We start from the raw sequence: 21,796 nt of genomic DNA on the forward strand, positions 1-21,796 counted from the left end.
CTGCTTAATATGTTTATGTTTATGAAGGTAAAGCACGTCCTCGTCCTCAGTCAGTCGTCAATGCCCTCAATGCAATAACCCTCAATGAAATAACGTCTCCCACAGACACACACACACGTCAGTCTATCTCTCTTTGTGGGGACTCACAAAAATACGGTGCATTCACAGGATGGTATAACAGGTCCACACAAGTCTCCAGTCTCGTTGTACACTGTATAATGACAATAAAGCCCACTGTAAGTCTGGTCCAAAGTCAGGTCCTCACATCCACACACACTTTTTAAAATTTAAGTTTGTCTGTAGGGACTGTCATTATCACATGCATTCTCAGGTTCATCCAACAAGTCTTTGCAGCTTTGTCCTAGACTAAAGGTCCTCACAGAGATAACAATAATAATAACACACACACACACACACACACAAGGTCATAAATGGATGTAGGACATTTGGGCAAGCGAGGGCACCTTGAGTCTCCCTCTCTCTACACACCCATTTTATATGTGGGTGTGAAAGTGAATGTTTTACGAACATAATAAGAGCTGAACTTTGACTATATACACACAAGCAGACACACACACACACACACACACACACACACACGTATTTGTTTTGCGTTGATTAAGCTTCCTGTCTTTGTTGCAGTTTCCGTTCTCTGGTTTTCGCTTTTCTGATTTAAAAAAACTAAAATACAGCTAATCAGTGAACCTTCCACACATGCACAAATGCGTGCACACTCTGGAGGGACATTTCACAGCTCATTAGATGTGACTTAAATGTGTGTGAGTTTGACTGAACCCTGCTAGCTGGTAAATAAAAGGTTGCTTCACGTGCTACTTTCAAACAAAACTTCACGAATGAGGCTCTATTCAGCAGACTGACTCTTATAAACATGTGTAACAGTAAAGGCCTGTATAGCTCCAAATAGCACTTGATTAATTGTCAACTATTAATTTCCAACTATTCTGATTTAATAGAAACATTTTTAATAAAAAAGTCCAAATTCTGTGATTTCAGCCTCTTCAGTGTAAATTTGTCTTCTCGTTTCTTTCCTTCACGACAGTAAACTAAAACTCTTTGGATGAAACACGACATTTGAGGAAACTCTGATCCCTATTTGTAACATTTTCTGATATTTTAGAAGCCAACAGTTTCTTGATTGATCCAGAAAATAATCCACAGATTAATTCCATGGAGAGAATAATTGTGAGCTGCAGCTTAATATTTATTTCCAACAGTTTCTAGCTGCTTTACAACACGACTGGGACAATAAACAGAGAATCAGTCTGTATTTTTTCCATTGTTCATATTGATCAAATACACATTTCACTGAAATGACTGCAGCTGAGTTGATGGTTTTGAACTGGAGTGAACACCGTCTGTAGGTTCTGTTTAGATTTTAGTAATTTTCCATTGTCAGTTTAAGTCTGACAGAGTTAACTAGGTCAAGGTAATCAGCTAGAGTAGGTCCTACCCACAGAGCGGTCCTCACAACAGGAGACAGATAAGAACACACACACAATAGCCAATCAGATGCTTCACCAGTGACCAACAAAGAGCATGTGATTAAAGCTGAATAACTCTGACATCCTGCACCTCGTCAGAAAACACGTCAAACTGAAAGTTTTTCTAACTTTGAGTCTGATCTTGATTCTGTTATTGTAAAAACACACAAAAAAAATTCACACTTGGTTCAGATTCAACAGTTGATTTGTTTGTGACCTGAAATGGCCACAAAAAGACACAAATGATCACAATGTGCTTCATAACCACCACAAAAAAAGTGATCCTATCCTCCAAAATGTCCTCTACATCCTCATAGTCCTTCAGGAAGGATGAGATTCACCAAGCAACAACCCAAATCCAGTGTAAATAAAATGTCAAACAAGGAAAATGTGACCAAAAAAATCACAAAAACACATAAAACAACCAAGATGTGACATACAATGACCACAAAAAGATAAAAAATGATCAAAATGTGATATAAAACATCCACAAAAAAAGGCATCACGTCCCACAAAATGTTGTCCAACATCTCAGAGTCCTTCAAGAAGAGTCCTTCATCATTCATCAGCTCGTTTGACAGTTTCTGTTCTGCTGTAGAGAAGGATTTTCAGAACAACTAAAACTTATTCTATTTTGTTCAAATAATGAATGAGAAATAAATGAAACATCAAAGTTAACTCACTTTTATCAGCAGCTTCAAGATTAACATGCTGAACATGATAAAGCAATAATTATCTCACAATACGAGTACTTTTATTTTAAAAGAACATAGTATTTGGACTTATTCAATGCAACCAGTAAAAACCCAGCCGCCACCACAGACATTGTTTCCTCAGTAACCAGCAGAACTGGACTCACATCTGATTTAACATCTTCATTAGTTTCAGAGAAACTCGGTCACTGATGAGTGCCACAGGAAGTCTGATGGGCTGAACAGGAAGTGCTAATTGCTGTTTGTGGACTGATAACAGATTATTAAACAGAGAAAGGACAAACACAGCCAGTTCTCAGGCCTCCGTGTGCTCTGCAGTTGCAAACATCTGAATCCCAACAGCGACATCTACAGACAGGCACCAGTCCAAAACGAAGTTTACATCTAGTTCAAAAACCAGTTGAAATCATTTAAACCTACTTAAACAGTCTGACACCAGTATGAACTCAATCCTAAATATATAAACCTAGTTTGGACCAGTCTAAAACCAGTACAAAACCAGTCCAAAACAGTGCATGGTGGGAAGTTTGCTGTAGAACTGATGGTTGCGCTGCAGCACCACAGCGCCACCTGCAGGACGGAGTTTAGATCTGAATTCAGGAAGATATGAATCTCCATCTGGTCAATAACATGAACAATTCTACAACACTAACATACAAACATTTTTTAAATCCTGAATTACAACTCCTCAGACAGTGACTGGACACAGAGCCAGCTGCCTCCTCTCTGATTGGTCAAGGCATCTGCAGGCATCCTCTTTCTGGCACCTAGGTTTTCAGGTAGCTGGCAGGTGGGTCCAAATGGGTTTTCCAGAACAAGTCTCTTCAATAAGGAAACAGCTTCACACATTGTATTTAAACTCAGAGTCAGACACTGTCACAGCTCTGTGTAGAATGGTCTGACTGCACCAGTCCACAACCAGTGGGGGTGTCTCATCTATCATTGTTGACACCATATCAAGAGCAGCAGGGAGTATGAGATCCTCAGCTATTGTATGTGGTTCCTTGTACAACGCTATTTGTGCTGTAATGTTCACTTGTGCAGTTTTTACTCTGCAATGTTCTTGCCTGTTGTATTCATCAAGTTTTCTCTGAAAGAAGTCAAGTGGCTTCTTGACATGACTGGGATCTAGTATCTTTGTCTTCTGAATTTGTTTGGTTTCACACACAGCGGTCTCTCGTCGCCTCCTACCACATTCGCTGTGAAGCCAAGAGCAAGATAAGCCTTGTCCTATTTTCTTGACTTTTTCAGGAGGTTGTATCTTGTTCATCTCCTGTTCCGTTTTCCTTTTCGTCCTGGTCAAATATTTCTCCATTCTCTGCAACTGCTGACAGCTAATCACTATGGGCGGAGCAGAATGAATTGGGGACGGTTGTCGTGACAGCACAGTTTGAGTATTGTTGGGTCGACGTTAAAACAATAGTTCAGTTGATTAGTTCTGTGTACATGGACCTTTTCCTTCCAGTCGCTTGTGCCCTTCTTGTCATGGCCCGCACTTTGAGAAACAATGCTTTAAACCAACCACCAATCATTGAGGGTGGAGCTAAAAACGGTGCAGCTGCAGTGTTTCCTTAAAATGGTGATGGTGGAAGTTTGGTAGAGGATTTGCAGCAGAGAGGTGATTAAAATGTAAAAGTCACTGGAAAAACTAAAAATTTGCAGTGCTGCTTTACTGCACAATCCAAAAGCTGTACAGAACCTTCTGTTTTAAATGCGGTATTTCCTGAAGTGAAGTGAATTTTAATAATGGAAGCACAGAATGTTGTGTGAACTGAGCAGCAAATCACAGGTTTATACCTGAAGTCTACATCTGGTCAGTCAGATTTTAACAATTAAACAATCAAAACAGTCAGCTCATTAAGCATCAGCATTTTTTTATTAAACATAAAACTCTTGCTCAGATTTGTCCATACATTTGGACAATATTTTTATTCTTTGGTGACAGCCTTGACCTCAGCAACAACCACATGAGAGCAGCAGATTAAATGGTTCCTCATCAGCTGACAGGAAGACGCAACACAAACAGTGAATGTCACACCTGAGCAGGTTCAAACTGTTGTACAGGCGAGACTCACCTGAGCACAAACAGCAGCAGCACAACCACATGGAACAATCCAAACCTCACCTGGACAGACAAAGGCTGGTCACAGGGCAGAACTGAAACAGCAGACTGAGAGGAAAACGTTCCTTTAGAGACCTGAAGGTAGTGCAACGAAACCATCTAACATACGCCTGAGGTGTGAATCAGACGTTGGAGCTGCTTCCTGTTCTGCACACAGGCAAAACTTAGCTTGACATGCTAAACTGGTGGTCATGGCCCAGGTGTTAGCGGATTGTCCACTATGATAAGGTTGCTCAGATTTAAAGTGCTATATTAGTGTGGGCCATTTGCAAACTCAGCTAAACATGCTAAGCTTAAAAAACACACAAACTTAGCTAAAGCTACAATACAGTGTGTGATATTCACATGCTAAACTTAGCATTACGCTAACCTTAGCGAAAGCAACAGAAAATCTGCACATACAGCTGAAACTTAGTGTAACAGGCTAAACTTGGATAAATCTTCCACATAAACAGAATCTTAAAAGTGCAGAATGAAAACCAACGATTGTTTCTGTCAAAAACACACATTCTAAATGTCAAATTAACTGATTATTCTACAAGTTACTATATTTTAAGACCGTAACTTTCTCCTGGACTTGATAGCTTCAACAGGAGTGTTAAAACTGGATATAATAAATGCTAACAGTAGTTAATGCTTGGATGGACAAACTAAATGGTGCGTTTTTGTTAATTCACGTGTTGGTTCAAAGCTGAAATAGTTCAATTTAGCTTTACAGTTTAGCTAAACAGCCTTCACAGGGTTAAAACTACAGAAAAACCTGTGATAAACACAGGCTAAACATAGCTAAATCTATAGAAAAATCTGTGGAGCACACAAAGGCTAAACTAAGCTAAACAGGTTGGATTTAGCTAAACAAGCTAAACGTAGTGAAAGCTAAAGACATGTCTGAGGACACACAGGCGAAACTTAGAGCCAAACAAGCTAAAGTAAAGTTATAGTATCTGATTCACCTTTCTGAAGTTGCTTTGTTTTTTTTAATACAGTGCAAACATCACCTTGTAGCTGTTCTACCACACAAAAGCTAATGATGGTTAGTATTGGTCATTTTAGCACAAGTCCACTTTGATTATGTGGCTTGTTGTTGTTAGCATGCTAACGCAATCACCTTCACCTGCAGCAGGGTACATTCAGGCACTGCACCAAGTGTGGGACACCTGAGTTTTGATTCTTTGGTTTGAGATTAAACGTCATCGCGTTGCATCAGTCAACTGAAAGGCATCTAAAGTGAATCCAGAGTCTGAGTGCTGCACATGCTCAGTAGAGATGATGCAGTGTTAGCTACAGGCCCTAAGTGTGCAACCGATGGGGCTTCCTGAGGTGTATTGTGGGTAAGGTTCAGGTGTTACAGAGATGTATGAACCAGGTAACCAAGTTCAGGTTGGTCCAGGTAAGTCTGGTGCAGGTAAGTTCAGTTCAGGTGAGGCTGATGCCAGTAAATCCGGTCCAGGTGAGTCTGGTTCAGTTCGGTCGGATCTCAGCATAGTTCTTGACGACTCCGGAGAACCTGATGATTTGGATTTCTGGGTTTTTGGGCTTGAAATCCTGCCATAGGTATTCAGGTGACAGAACCTTACTGGGCTTGCTGATCCACATGTACCTGAACAGAGAGACAAAAGTCATTACAGAACGCACTGAGGGTCAGCACTTGTCCAAAGACCACCTACCTGTTCAGGTGACTCTCCTCCTGCCACGCCGCCTCGATGCTGTCTCTGGCATCGGCCTCAAAGTTCTGGCGGCAGGTTTTGGCGAGCAGATGTACTTCCTCCAAGAGGCCTCCGAACGCCCCGCCACAGTAGTAGAAGTCGCCCTCCCCATGAGCCACGTAGGCTCTGGAGGCGGGTCTTCGCTCATAGGGGAATTTGCTGCGCTCATCTCGATAGTAACCTATGAACACGGGTAGGAGTGATGTCACACAGTCTGAATCATCTAATTGGATAAGGAACAGAGCTCTGAGGAGAACGTCCCCGACCTGGATGGATCACAGCCACTAATCCGCCCAGTGACTCGGTTCCCCAGCGACCGTGGAACTTGGAGTCGACATCTAGACAGAAGATGTAGTCAGTGTGATCGCGAAGCTTCTTCTCGATCAGCATCTGGATGAGCTCCATCCTGCGAGCAGAGATCTCCTGCCAGCGGTTGGAGCTGGGCACCGGCATCACTGTAAGCTGGAGGAAGAAGAGGCGTTAATGAAAGTCCAAATGAGCACCTGGCGACTGTGTAGGTGACTGTTTACCTGTCGGTCGGCAGCCATCTTGACTTGGGGCATCTCCTCATTTGGCCGATCGGTGAACACGTATACATGCACTCTGAAACCAACGAAGAAGTGCTTCTCTGCTGTTTCCAGGAATTCTTTCAGGAACTTGATGTACCTGCACACAAGATCAGAGGTTCAATTCAGAAGCCTTCAGGGTGACGTGGAAACCGCGGTGCTGAAATCTCGCTTACTTTCCGACGGCAAACACGGTGGCAGCAACAGTGATGTTCTTTGGTCTGTAGATGCTGTCGAGTAAACCTGGGTCAAAGGTTCCCTCCCAGACAACAGGAGCAAGCCAAGGCGTCACCGTCACCACGTCAGTGCGACTGCAGTCGGAGACACAACAAGAACAAGATCAACAACAACAACAAGATCCACAACATTATCAGCAGCAACCATCAGGTTAAACTTACCCATGCACGATGCTCGGCTGTTTGTACCGCAAACTGAAACACAGACAACAGAGAACAACAATCCAAACAGCTCATACAGACAGTCAGATCACAGTGGAGCTGCATACATACCGTTTGTCCTGAAAGTGGCGCTGTAGGACACTTTACAGTGGGCTCATTTTTCACTTTTCCGTCCAGTACCACACAATTATAAAATCATTTCTACAGGTTTCTAAAATGGCTTCCAGTCTCTCTAACAGTCTGTCTGACACAAAAACACATTTATTTGTGACGAAAAGTCTCATTTTTCATGTTTTGTGTAATTTTTCTGTTTTTGTGTCACTTCAAGACCCCTTAGGACAGTTTTGTCTCTTCCGTCATTTTGTCATGAAGAATCAGTTGGAACCAGGAAGGAAGAATCTGCTGCAGACACTTTATTTTAGCAGAACCTTTCAACGAAACATGTAGAATAAAGAGATTTTGTCGGTTTATCAGATTTTTGGCTCAGATTTGGTAAATTTTCTTCCAGGAAACACATCACAGACGATACAGTCACAGACTGTTTAAAAGAGTGTTGATGATTCTGTTTTTATGGTGTCTATCTAATAAATGTTGTCATTGTGTAGATTAAAGAATTAGTGTTTAACACGAGGTCTAATACTCAGTCTGCCTTCTGTACTTGTTTTAGAATGAAAAATAAAAAACTTTGCTGCACTTCATACATCTAACAATTCAAGTAAAACATGTTTGTGCTGCTTTTGACCAGCAGGTAGCAGCGTTCACACACTACTGACAGAGCAGGAAGTAACTGAGTACATTTACTTACATCCAACTCTGAGATACTCTACTTGAGTAGTTTCCACATTAATCTGACAGTTGGACACAATAAAAGAACAAGTATTTAACATGCAACACATAGTTACAGATTAAACCAGGAGTTTTGGATTTTAACTTTGTTTTTTGACATGGTAAAATATTTTAGTTATTTCTTAAAATTATCTTTTGATAAAACAGTAAATTAAAAAAATACTTTGATGAAAACTTTTATTGTTTTTATATTTTGTGACATCTTGATTGTAAGTTTTGATTTTATATTTTGGGGGATATCTTTGTGATATTTTAAAAGATTATAATATTCATTTCATTTCAATTTAGTAAATGTTATTAAATGTTCCAAAGATTCAACATCTGAGCAGAAGTCAAAGACTGTAGAAGAACTGAGACCACATTAGTGGATCAGAAATTGTTTTGTTCTTCTCTGTCAGATTAATCTGCTGAATATAAACTGATATAAACCAGCTGCTGATCCGACACTAGCCAGAACTTTTACTGCTGTAACGTATCCGTGACTGTGGACCAAAACATGAATTTATTTGAAGTCTGCATGTGAAAAAACAAAACTGATTAAAAGAGAAAAACTTTGAAACTGAAGTTTGTGCACGATGTAAGAATATTAGAAATAAAAACTCAGATTAATGATTAAAAATGGCTTTAACATGTTTCAGGGAAAAGGAGGAGGAGGAGAAGAAGAAGAAGGAGAACAGTTCTTACTGGTCCGGAGACACCAGATGAAGCTCGTGACGAGTCAGAAATGCTTCAGGATCAGATCTACACAACAACCGATACACACAGGTACACACACACAGACCGTGTTAAAGGTAAAACACCCACTGACTGATTTAGTCATTTTATTGACATGTTGTGTGTTTTTGTGATGGAAAGTTGTGTGAAGAACGTCTCTGTGCAACTTCAGACTGAAACAGGTTAAACAAACATTAACCTGTTTTTCATTCCTGGACTTGTTTCTTTTTCTTCTTCCATGTTAATGGAAACAGTTATCTGTCAATCAGCTGCAGTTTACGTCAACATTTTCAAAATGAAAGGAATCAATCGTCTTTCTGTCTTTCCTGTCCTGATACATTTTGATTTGCATGAAGTTATTCATCTGACACAAAAAACAACCACTGAAGCTCGAAACAACCAAGACCAGACTCAAAAAAAAAATGCAAATGCTACAAAACAGATAAAAGACGACCAAAATCATACATAAACCAACCAAAAAAATGACAAAAATAAAAGAGAATGAGCACAAAACAAGGAAATCAAATGCAACAAATCACAACAACACATAAAACTACCACAATGTCACGAAAAACAACCAAAAAGATGAAAAACAGGCAAAACAATAAAAGATAAATACAAACAAAGAAAGAAAGCCACACTGGCAAAGTATGACGTAAAACAGCCACAAAAGATGTAAAATGTCCTCAACTGTGGCAGCTGACAACTTTCAATGGATGCTATGCGACTTCCTGCTGTTATCGGAGCAGGTTAAAGTCAGTCTGAGGGCAAACAGACCTGCAGCTTTATCTCACCTGCTGATTTAAAGAATAGAAAGGCTTGAGCATGCCTCCACCCTGAACACACAACACTCAGCGTACCTGTTCAGGTGAGCTTAGCTCACGTCATTAATCACAGAGTTAAGACGTTATGCAGGGAAAACAAATACGTAAAGGATTCCAGGTAATAAAGGCTTCAGGCTTGATCTGCTGAAAGGTTTCACTACGGTTATGACGAGTGTAAACCAGAACACACTGACAGAACCGGTCTGCGTCTTTATATATAGGTTCCATGTTCTAAAATACATTTGATTGAGTTTGGTAGAAACTTAAAACTGCTTCAGTCTGACTCAGACTATGACTTATTGAAGATCCAAAACTAAGTTCTGTTAAATATTTTTGGCTGAAATGAGAGAATTTCATGTTTTCAGATGTGAGAATTTTCATAATTTGACCCTTAAAAAAAACAGACAAGGTTCCAGTTTTTAGATATTTAGATTTAAATTTGTCACTTACAGGAACTTTCTGGAGACACAACTCTAACCTGGTGTGAATATTTCATACTTTTTTCCCCATTTTCAAGGTCTAATTAAAAAAAAAATGTGTCCTCTGCTGGATCCATTCGATCATTCTGATCTGATGGAACTACTCTGTCTGTTCTCATCACGTTTCATGGCTGTTAGTTTTATTTCTGAGACACTGGAGCTTAAAAACGACTTCAGCTCCAGGCTGCTGTCTCTGACCTGCTCCACCAGCAGACTCAGGAACTCTTTTGTCCTCTCGGTCATCAGACTGTACAACTCATCGCTGAGTGGTCAGGGAGGTCACAGTCATAATCACATTAGGACCAATGTGATGATTATAGAATGCCCATGCACCTTAGGTAGTTTGATATAACTGTTTTCCTACTACCTGTCAAAGTCACTTTAAATCACCATGCCAACTGAAATGTGTAAATACTGCATATTGAATTTTAATTACATTTAGTATTCTATAGATTTTACCATTAAAAGTGTTTTTTTTAGTATCTATCTATCTATGTTGCTTTTCAGGGAGAAAAGAAAAAAATTCCCAAATCTGAAAATGTGAAAATCTTGAAGCCAAGCCAAAACATTTCACAGAACTTTCGATCCAAAATGACAAACCGAACCTGCGAAGAGTTTCGTTTAGGTGTGTCTGTGACTGGAGGTCTCTGATTGGTTGATCAGTACTCAAGGTGAGACGTACCTGTCGTCCACTGTAGCTTTGCTCTTCTCCTCGAAGGACAGAACAACTCTACAAAGAGATCAGCACACAATCGGTTACTGATCCTCCTGATAATCGATCAGAACAAACTCATTTCTTTTGCGTCTCATTTTTTGGTTGTTCTGCATCTTTTAATTGATTTATTGTTCCCGTTTGCGTTTCATTTTAGTCTCATTTCTCTTTTATGATTCTCTTTACAGATCTTTAAGTTTCCCCTTTTCACTTCCTGTCTTTTCAACGTTGTCGTATCACGCTCACGTCTCGTGTATTTGATATTTTGCATCTGTGTCGGGTTTTCACGGGTCTTTATTGTGGTGGTTTGCATTTCATTCACAACTCGTTGCAGCTGCTTCGTGTGTATTTGTAGTCAGTTTGTGTTAGACTTCGGCCGTTTTGCAGCCGAGTGTGTTCCACAGTGAGGTGAAGCAGCTGCACTGAGCCTTCGGGGCCACCGTAGCTCTGAGTCAGTGGTGAAACTGGATAACTGCTTCCAGATTCTTTTGGGAGAATTTCTTCATTGACACAGTCAGACCACAAATACTTTAGTTTGTTCTGCTGCAACCCTCAGAAACAGACTAAACTCAAAGCTTAAACTGACTCTCAATGATCCTTTTTGTCTCTTATGCCATCTTCTGTCAAAATTGGTCCCTTTATGTCTCATTTGGACCATTTTGCTTCTCTTTGGAGTCATTTTGTGTCTCATTTTTGTAGTTTTGTGCCTTTCTTGGTGTTGTTTTAATCTATTTTGGCCATTTTGTGTCTCACTTATATTGTTTTGCTTCTCTTTGCTTTGAATTTTGCTGGTTTCACGTGTCTTTGCAGTGATTTCTTTTTGAGGTGAGGTCACAGCTGGTACAGCCATGGCCATAAGTTTGGACACAAGTACCATGACGCTTGTGAATCTTAGAAAATACCACAAAATTGTCACTTACAATACAGTACACAACTCCTGAGAACTATATTAAGTTTCATATTTAAAAAAAACATCAAAAGAGTTTGGTGTCATTTTGTTATTCTTAACAAATTCGGTTGTGAAAGTACTGCATTTTTTTGTTATTTTCTTCTAATATTATGTTTTGGGAACAAAGTTGTTCCAATTGTTGGAATTTATTGATAATATTATATCCCTTGTTGATTTGTTGACTAATTAAACTGGTGCTGTCAAAAAATATTACTTATGTTCTGTAATAGACATCAAAACAGACATAAGTCATGCTGTGTCCAAACTTATGGCCATGGCTGTAGTTTTGCATATCTCTGTGGTCAGTTCCCTTTGTCTCCATCGGGAACGCTGGTTTGTTCTGGAGTCGCGTGAGAGAAGCCGAATCAGCGGAGTCACTTTGACATTCAAATCTGGTCGTCGCTATTGCTAATTCATTATTTTCAACTCGACACAATGAGGTTAGAAAACAAGTTTGAACACAAAACCATGAAGCTTTAGTCTCACTGGAGCGAAGCCTGATTAAATCTCTTCAATAAACCGTAAAACTGCCTGAAAGAAGCTTCAAGCTGCTTATTTCTGTCTCATTCGATTCATTTCATGTCTCGTTCTTCCAGGTTGATCCCTTGACTGTTTTCTTTCTCATGCTTCTCACATTGTGTAATTTTTTGGCATTGTGTATCTTGTTTTTGACATTTTGTGCCCTGGTTGTTTGGGTTTGGTTTGTTTTCTGTCTTGTTTGTGTCACTTTGTGTCTCCTTGGGACAGTCTCCTTTTCCATTCTGTGTCTTGTTTTGGCCTTTTGTCTCTATGTTGTTGTGTGTCTCTTTGGGGTCATTTTATATCATGTTTTTTTTGTTGTGTGTCATTTCGTGTCTTGTTTTCATCACTTTGTATCTTGTCAGCCATTTTATAGGTTTTGGTACAGTTTTGTCCCTTTTGTGTCATTTTATTCATCGTTTTGTACGTTTCTCTCTACTCTGCTCATCAGCTGTAAAAAGATGTTTCACTGCGCTCAGTGTGTCTCCAACAACTTGCTCCTCTGTTCACTGTGTGTGTGTGTGTGTGTGTGTGTGTGTGTGTGTGTGTTACCTGTAGGACTGGGAGACGTAACAGTACAGAACCCTGTGGGATCAAAGACAAACAAACAGTAATCTGTTAAAAAAAAAAAAGGTAACTTTGGATAAAAAAATTGAGTTAAATGTCACTCGGTGTTGGTATGTGCTGGTGTGCGTTGGTAAGAGTGCCACGGTACGTTAAAGCGTCTCCTTTGTTACCACTGGTTCTCAGATTACAGGAAACACAGCAGAACTCAGCTGAATGAATGTGAACAGAATGAATCCTCCAGCCTGTGTTTTCATTCAAAGCAGCTTAAGTTACAGTTAACCTACCGAACCTGACTGACATCTGCAGAAATCTGAAACCCAACATTTTTCACTGCAATAACTGAATAGAGGGAACATTTATCCTCCATGCCAAACCGGTACACATGGAAATTTATCAAGTACTTATCCATCTGTTTACTCAGAATGTCAAACAACATGTCTTATGCACCGTCTCTATGACACCTTTAGTATTATATTAGTGGTGGGACCAGGCGTAAACTAACCGTGACGTCACCCGTTGGTTTCAACGCCGAGAAAATGAAGCCTGGATTTTGCTACTTCCTGGTCGCCGTTTTGGATTTTTTGGAGCCAGTGACGTAAAAAGCGTCATCAAACAGACTGGACCGGAGAGCAACTGGGGGCAGGATTGGCTGAGAACTCTCTTATCCCGCCCATGTTATACCGCAGAGGCTTCTGTTGCTGTCTATCAAGCATAGCCACGCCCCCTGACTCTGCCAACTTTAACGATTTATTTAAAATTCAGTATTGTTTTTTTTTAAGATCGGCCACCTGATCTCTTATTTTGACCATGAAAACTAACGGGAAAAAAATCCTGAGCTGTAGAAAATCAGTCTATCAAATTTAATTTTTTCCAAAAATGAATTGGGGTCTATGGAGTAAAAGCTTTTTGGAGCCAACCCTAGCGGACGGTGTGATATTGCAAGTTTTTGACACGAAAATACAGTTTTTGACGAAAAATACAGGGAATATTGGACGCACATCGCGAGGTGCATTTCCTTGAAAACGACCGATTCGTGGATTTTATACCGACTTCAGGACATGTTTTGGACAAAATAGTTTACTGGCTTGTGTTGTCTGGATGTAAAAGGTTGGATTATGGCCGTTTTTTGTGGAATATTTTTTCTGTGTGTAATAATAAACCCGGAAATGTGAGTCGCGCTGTGTACGTTGAAGCCGTGTATAGAGAACGGATGGATGGATATTTGTTTTTGTCGGACAAATGTGTTTTTCTCACCCGCTGTGGTAATCGCATCTGAAAGTGGTTTATACCGGCGGATTCATGAGAATCTAAGCTTTCCATCGGCGTATAGTGTTTGTATAATCGGGTTTGCAGCCGTCGGACATTCTTGAAATTCCTATGCAAATTAGTAGGTGTACCGCCGGCGGTACACCTACGACGCACTGAAGCGTAAAGGGTTAAAATAATTATGAAAAAAACATGTACATGATTAAAAATATTCATTTTATCAAATAATGTCTTGTGGACAGTAAAACCGTGTTAAAAAAAATATCGATTTAGCATAATTTAAACACTTATTACACACACTGTGGTTAGCAGAGCAGTGTCTGGGACATGCCAAAATCATGTGCATCCAATTAAAGAAAATAGTATAAAATGAAGGAAAAACACTTTAAGAGACTTATTTTTGTACTGATATATGTGTAAATGTTTTTCCACTTCTAATAAGACCCCAGAGTTTCATTATTCTGCAACATTTTTGTGAAAACTGAGTGATTCTGATAAGGACAGCAAATGTACTTTATACTGACATTGATCCTATTAGTACTACAGTGGTAGTATTTGTACATTAACTCTCTCCAGCAGCAGTATTAGTACTACAGTCAGAGTATTTGTACTCACACCAGAAGCACAGCTATGAGCAGCACCGCAGTCACAGCTTTTCCGTTTATCAGGGTCATCTCTGGTTCTGAGAAATGGCACGCTCCTCGTCCTAGTTGTGGTGAGTTTAGTTCCTGTTCCTGGTTTAGGTCCTGGTCGTGGCTCAGACCCAGATAGTGGTTCAGGTCTTGGTCCTTGTTCTGGTTCAGATCCTGCCTATCATCCTGCTGAGACTCTGAGTCGAACTGATGAGGAAGCAGTCGGTTGATCGAGCTGCAGAGAGAGAAAGAGAGGGGCGGAGTCAGCAGGAAACGGAGGGTCAGGAGTCTTCAAGGAGCTGCTGCACAACCAGAACCAGATAGAACCAAACTGAAGTAAACTTAAGAATACAAAAACAAATAGAACCAGAACCAGATTAAACCAGAACCAAAAAGAACCAGAAGTACACAAAAACAAACAAAACCACATACATCCGTGTCTTTGTGTTTGCTTAGTGTTTCATTCTGTCTTTTTGTTGTGTGTCGTTGCATTTGTGTGTCTCTGTGTGTTGTGTTTGTTCAATCTGTATGTTGTATGTTTGTCTGCTGTGTGTCTGCGTTATAAACTTATGGTGTGTAGTTTCTCAGACATTCAAGATGTGCAGGTGAAGAAGAAACATCCATTGACACTGACTTGCTAAATAATACGTTTACTGTGAAGAAGACCAGCATCAATCAGACAGAGACTGCCCAGAAGGATTCAGCCAGTATGAAGCTTTGAGAATAACATTCTGAGTTCACTTCTTCAGGTTTATGGTTGATTGTGAAACCTCAACCTATGGAGTCCCTCTTATCAAACAAAAGTACAACGTTCAAGACCTGGATGTAGGAGACCCTTCTAAACAACATCAAAATATCAAAACACTTCTGAACATGTAATGATTAACACATGTCTCAGGTCAGATACTACAGATGTTATGATTAAATGTTCTCCATGATTTCAAACTACCGTATCACTGTGAATTCCAATAGCACAGTGTACCCATTAAATTACCATGATTAACTTTGGCCATGAAAATAGAACAAGTTAGTCCTGCAAGCAGCTGGTTGAAAGTGGCTGCTCAGGAACTGATAACCCTAAAACTAACCAATGTAATTTATTTATGTGCCTGCTTAAAAACTGTTTCCACCTATTGTCAGCCACTTGTTCAGACTGTGCTCTGTTCAAGTAACTCCTTGTGTAAGTAAAACTTGCTTTGACTTGAGAGACGACTGAGTGTTAATTTGGAGAAGTCGGGAATCAATGTACAGTACCTTGTGAAAGTATTCGGCCCCCTTGAACTTTTCAACCTTTCGCCACATTTCAGGCTTCAAACATAAAGATATAAAATTTTAATTTTTTGTCAAGAATCAACAACAATTGGGACACAATCGTGAAGTGGAACGAAATTTATTGGATATTCGAAACTTTTTTAACAAATAAAAACCTGAAAAGTGGGGCGTGCAATATTATTCGGCCCCCTTGCATTAATACTTTGTAGCGCCACCTTTTGCTGCAATTACAGCTGCAAGTCGCTTGGGGTATGTCTCTATCAATTTTGCACATCGAGAGACTGAAATTCTTGCCCATTCTTCCTTGCAAAACAGCTCGAGCTCAGTGAGGTTGGATGGAGAGCGTTTGTGAACAGCAGTCTTCAGCTCTGCCCACAGATTCTCGATTGGATTCAGGTCTGGACGTTGACTTGGCCATTCTAACACCTGGATACGTTTATTTGTGAACCATTCCATTGTAGATTTGGCTTTATGTTTTGGATCATTGTCCTGTTGGAAGATAAATCTCCGTCCCAGTCTCAGGTCTTTTGCAGACTCCAACAGGTTTTCTTCCAGAATGGTCCTGTATTTGGCTCCATTCATCTTCCCATCAATTTTAACCATCTTCCCTGTCCCTGCTGAAGAAAAGCAGGCCCAAACCATGAGGCTGCCACCACCATGTTTGACAGTGGGGATGGTGTGTTCAGGGTGATGAGCTGTGTTGCTTTTACGCCAAACATATCGTTTTGCATTGTGGCCAAAAAGTTCGATTTTGGTTTCATCTGACCAGAGCACCTTCTTCCACATGTTTGGTGTGTCTCCCAGGTGGCTTGTGGCAAACTTCAAACCAGACTTTTTATGGATATCTTTGAGAAATGGCTTTCTTCTTGCCACTCTTCCATAAAGGCCAGATTTGTGCAGCGTACGACTGATTGTTGTCCTATGGACAGACTCTCCCACCTCAGCTGTAGATCTCTGCAGTTCATCCAGAGTGATCATGGGCCTCTTGGCTGCATCTCTGATCAGTCTTCTCCTTGTTGGAGGTGAAAGTTTAGAGGGACGGCCGGGTCTTGGTAGATTAGCAGTGGACTGATACTCCTTCCATTTCAATATGATTGCTTGCACAGTGCTCCTTGAGATGTTTAAAGCTTGGGAAATCTTTTTGTATCCAAATCCGGCTTTAAACTTCTCCACAACAGTATCTTGGACCTGCCTGGTGTGTTCCTTGGTCTTCATGATGCTCTCTGCACTTTAAACAGAACCCTGAGACTATCACAGAGCAGGTGCATTTATACGGAGACTTGATTACACACAGGTGGATTCTATTTATCATCATCAGTCATTTAGGACAACATTGGATCATTCAGAGATCCTCACTGAATTTCTGGAGTGAGTTTGCTGCACTGAAAGTAAAGGGGCCGAATAATATTGCACACCCCACTTTTCAGTTTTTTATTTGTTAAAAAACCATTAAATATCCAATAAATTTCATTCCACTTCACGATTGTGTCCCAATTGTTGTTGATTCTTGACAAAAAATTAAAATTTTATATTTTTATGTTTGAAACCTGAAATGTGGCGAAGGGTTGAAAAGTTCAAGGGGGCCGAATACTTTCACAAGGCACTGTATATGTCTATTCATTGATTCAACTGTCTACCAAAATGTATTTGAATTGGAAAAACTTGCTTATGTCAAATATTGCTATAGAAAAAATGTGATTAATCACAATTAATTAATCATTACAAAGCCTGTAATTAATTAGATTAATTTTCTAATCGCGTCCCACCGCAATATAAAACGAAATAAAGTCCAGTAAAATAGGCGTCATAAAAACACAACTAAAATGGGCTCCTCAGAGGGTAAGAAACTCACTGAAGATACCAAATGAATGAATGAAACTGATAAAAACACCATGAAACATATTTAAAAAATGCAGAAAAAGTATATAATTTTCATGGAAAACTTGATGAACAACAGTGCAAGGAAGAAGATAAAACAGAAAAAGAATGTGAGGAAGATGAGAGAAAAAAGAAAAGGAATGATTAGAAGCAGTGAATAAATGGTTACGTCAGGAGAGGCAGACAAAAGAAGAGAAAGAAAACATAGAAACAAGAGCTGAGAGAAAAGCTGTTGGCGGTATCACACCTTACAAAGTAAATGTAAATGAATGGAAGCACACGGCAGACTGAAAGCACCAAATGAAGCAGAACCAGCAAGCCTATATAAACAACGGCTAAAAAAATGCATTCATGTCTGACCTTAAAGGGATAGTTCGGGATTTTTGACATGAATCTGTATGGCATCCCCGTCAGCAGTGTTGTGCATTCACACAGACTTCCTGCCGAAAGCGTCCAGTGAGCAGAGATCCTGTCCGGTTTTGATCCAGACGAAGGTAGTCCGGCAAGTTTGCTGGGATCACGAAAATAAAGCATTTTCTTCTCAAACCAATATGTGTTTGAAAGAGTGATATATTTGCATTACAAAACCGTTGTCCACGAAAAAGTCAGAAGCACAACTTCGCATTAATGGCAGACGATTGACATTTCTATGTGATTCAGGTGCAGCTTCCATTGTAATTAAAGAAAAACCGAACAAGAATTTCCAAAAATGAAACCCACAGGTGAAAGAGTGCCAGGTAAAACAGCATACAGAGCAATACACAAAACCACCGCAAATAATTAATCCACGGACAGGGAAATCCTGTGTTGCAGCTGCACTGTTGTCCGTTGTTGCTGACTGCTACGTCATGCCCTGAAGGCTTCTTGTCAGAACAAAAGCTGCTGTGTTTAAGCAATGATAAAATACTGATGACTGGAGTCAGTGCATCAACCAGAAGCTGTGGTAATATATGACTCAGAAGTCAGCAGTTACTGGACAAGGGAACAGTAAAGAAAGGTGCATATGAATCACCATGGGTAGGATCTAACTTAGAGTATCCAAAATCTTCTGATTGGAGGGATCGTCTGCCAAGAAGTGAAGGACATGCCTGTGCACCAACGAGAAGGCTGAGCTAAACGCGGTTCCTCTCCAACAGTTTTTGTGAACGTCATCCATTACTGGGAAGACGCCTCTCAATAGTAACGGTCTTTGATATCAAGCTAGTTGGCATTGCAGAATAAACAACTCTAACTGAGAGAAGTTGATTGTCTTCTGTCTCAAAAAACAAACACACTCAACAGAACCACAGAGAGGAAGAGTCCGACTATCGACCGGCCCTGTTGTGGTGGTTGTATCAACTGCTGTTTGTTGGCTGAGCGTAGTAAACGGGAGGAAGTGTCGACCTGAATGAGCTGCTTTTGTTGTCGTTTTGAATGTCAGAGCTTTGAATTTGAACTAGCTTTGAATTAGCTAGTGAAGCGACCTGAACAGCGTGGTGACGTGCTGCTTTTGTCTGGTTGAAATCAAGCGTGCTGCTGCGTTCGTTCTGGATCATCTGCAGAGGTTTGACTGTACATGTGGGAAGGCAGGTCGTTTTTATCAGGTGAGGAGGACACGTCATCATACGTTAGATGACGCTCTGAGAAAGACTGTAGATGTAGTCAGAACATGTCAGCAACGTAAAACGATCACCCTTACTGAATTTGTCGGATTAAAACAATTGGTAATTATATATAAGTAAATGACAAAATGAACATCATCAATCGACTATGAAGATGTAATGTCTACAAATGAATTACATTGTCCAATGTATTACAGAGGAGCACCTGGACCAGACGCAGAGTATGACAGTGTTTTTCAAGCACACGGGCACTCTAGAGTTGCCACATCTCTACTGGGATGAAAAAGGTCACTGTGGAGCAGCCTGTAAGGTTTTGTCACCATTTGATCGTCCATCTAGAGCAGTGGTTCCCAACCTGGGCTCCGTGCTCCTCGAGGGGGGAAGTTTGTCTGCTTTGAGTTTGTGAGGTTATAAAAAATTGATTTTCACATTCTGGATAAAATCAGAGTAACAGACTTACTGTTTCATCACAAGTCTACCTATAAAACATTTTTTAAAACACATCCATTAGCTCTTTCCTCAAAAATCCTTTGCTGTCTCAAACCCAGTGAAGAAACCGTAACTCCTGAATCATTAAGAGGGACACTTGAGCCAACTGCTGCGCTGACAGGAAGCAGGTCAAGAGAAACCAAAGGAGAGAAACAACAGAAGAGTGCAACAGAGTGAGTGTACACATGTATGACAGCAGTTCACTCTGATTGATGCATTATTAGTTTGGTTATTGTCATTACAGTTAATCTGAACGGCACAAAGGTGTCTGTTGTGTCTGTCTGTTTGTGTCTCTGTGCGTTGTGTGTCTGTCTGTTGTGTGTCTGTTTGTGTTGCGTATCTGTTAGTGACACTAACACAACCTCACCGTTAGCTTTTTTCTGTACCAGACTCCGTAGACCAAACGTTGGATTTAAGCTCCAGCGTTTCTCGGTGTTTCTCGCCGCCGCCGCTGTCCGGTGCTCCGCTGATTATTATCTCCGGTTCAACTCCGGTTTACCTCCACCCGGCCGCGAACACCGTGTCTGTGACGTCACACCGCCGAAAGCCCCCATCCTCCCCCGATCAACGGTTATTGATCCGGTAAACAGCCGCCGCCGCTCGGCTGCATCTTCTTCCGGGAGTCCAACGGCCCGTTATATAGACCACACCCCGGGAGCATCCGAAGCGTCGACCCGGGAACCGCAGAACCGGAACCACTCAGGGAGAGACCGGACACCTGCCGGAGCTCCGTCATAAAAAAACATGACCTTGTTTTTGTTTTAATTATCTTTCCTCAGTAGTTGTATATGTTTGTAAATGTTTTGTGTGGTTTTGTATCTTTCAAACAGTTTGGGGATTGCTTTTTGTTTTTGCTTTTGTGTTTGTTTTTTTGTAGGCCTGTATCTCTTTTAGGAATTTTGTGGACTTTCGCATTTTGTAACTTTTGTGTAATTTTTGCCTTACATTGTAGTAATTTTGTGCAGTTTTGTGTCTTTCAGTTAAGCTTGCAGTTCTTTCTGTTTTGTGTTAATTTGCATCTTTTTTTTAGTTGTTTTGTGTAATTTTGCATCTCATTGCAGACGCTTTATGTAGTTTTTCATCTCTTACTAGTTTTTTGTGTAGTTTTACAAATGTTCCTCGTGGTTTTGTCTAGTTTTGCAGCTCTTTGTAGTCATTTTGCGTAGTTTTGTATCTTTTGTGTTTGTTTTATGCAGTTGTGCATCATTTTGTCTAAGTATTGACTCTTTATCTTTGTTTGGTGTAGGTTTGCACATGTCCTCATTTTGTGTTTCCATTGAGGTTTTTCTGAGTTTTACTCATAGACTGTATATATAGACTCTTTAATGACCCACGTCACGAATGACGTCACAGCTTTAGCTGGAGGCAAAAGAGGAAACCCGCGGCCGGACAGAAAGGCGAAAGACTGAGGGACTAGGCTCTATCAACTTTTCTAAAATGTCGTCCTGCTGTGTTTTTGGATGCCAGAATAGGAGGAATGACATTGGGGAACGCAAATTAAAGTTTTATAGGATTCCACCGAACACTCGTGCTCAGAGGGAACGAAGACAGTTGTGGTTAAATGCACTGGGGCGAAAAGACTGGACAGAGACGATCAGCTGCAGTCAATTCCAGCCATTTTCAGTACAAAAAATCGCTAATATTCTATTTGTAAATAAAAAATATTCAATTCAATTCAATTCAGCTTTATTCCAGACACTGGGTCCAAATACACACACCATAAGAACAAGGACACAACAAGACACAGAAAAAAATACAATCAAAAACAATAACCCATTAAATATGACGAGAAATACAGGGAATATTGGACGCGCATCGCGAGGTGCATTTCCTTGAAAACGACCGATTCGTGGATTATATACCGACTTCAAGACATGTTTTGTACAAAATAGTTTACTGGCTTGTGTTGTCTGGATGACCAAGGTTGGATTATGGCCGTTTTTGTGGAATATTTTCATCTGTGTGTAATAATGAACCCGGAAATGTGAGTCGCGCTGTGTACGTTGAAGCCGTGTACAGAGAAAGGATGGATGGATATTCG

The 21,796-nt window shown here is 40.4% G+C and overlaps 1 protein-coding gene across 2 annotated transcripts; it reads right to left on the reverse strand.

The window, feature by feature from the left end:
• Positions 1–4,069: 4,069 nt before the first annotated feature.
• LOC127531538 (globoside alpha-1,3-N-acetylgalactosaminyltransferase 1-like) lies at positions 4,070–20,443 on the reverse strand. 2 transcript variants are annotated; one of them, XM_051941093.1, is made up of 11 exons: positions 20,123–20,443; positions 14,499–14,750; positions 12,603–12,635; positions 10,553–10,600; positions 8,538–8,594; positions 7,008–7,040; positions 6,786–6,920; positions 6,574–6,709; positions 6,310–6,505; positions 6,005–6,224; positions 4,070–5,937 (listed from the first exon to the last, which is right to left on the reverse strand). In XM_051941093.1, exons 2-11 carry the CDS (start codon positions 14,555–14,557, stop codon positions 5,799–5,801), a joined length of 1,056 nt encoding a protein of 351 aa, XP_051797053.1. In that variant the 5' UTR covers positions 14,558–14,750; positions 20,123–20,443; the 3' UTR covers positions 4,070–5,798. The 2 variants fall into 2 exon arrangements, with proteins under 2 accessions (XP_051797053.1, XP_051797054.1); XM_051941094.1 differs by lacking the exon at positions 20,123–20,443 and adding an exon at positions 18,026–19,919.
• Positions 20,444–21,796: the final 1,353 nt, after the last annotated feature.

Source organism: Acanthochromis polyacanthus, chromosome 21 (genome assembly GCF_021347895.1).
Source record: "Acanthochromis polyacanthus isolate Apoly-LR-REF ecotype Palm Island chromosome 21, KAUST_Apoly_ChrSc, whole genome shotgun sequence".
Lineage (NCBI taxonomy): Eukaryota > Metazoa > Chordata > Actinopteri > Pomacentridae > Acanthochromis > Acanthochromis polyacanthus.

Coding starts and splice junctions, on each gene's coding strand:
- LOC127531538 (XM_051941093.1), bottom strand. CDS start 14,557: ATGACCCTGATAAACGGAAAAGCTGTGACTGCGGTGCTGCTCATAGCT. Junction 8,595..10,552: donor AAAGCTACAGTGGACGACAG/GTACGTCTCACC, acceptor GTTGTTGTGTAG/ATCTGATCCTGAAGCATTTC. Junction 5,938..6,004: donor GAGGAGAGTCACCTGAACAG/GTAGGTGGTCTT, acceptor CTCTCTGTTCAG/GTACATGTGGATCAGCAAGC.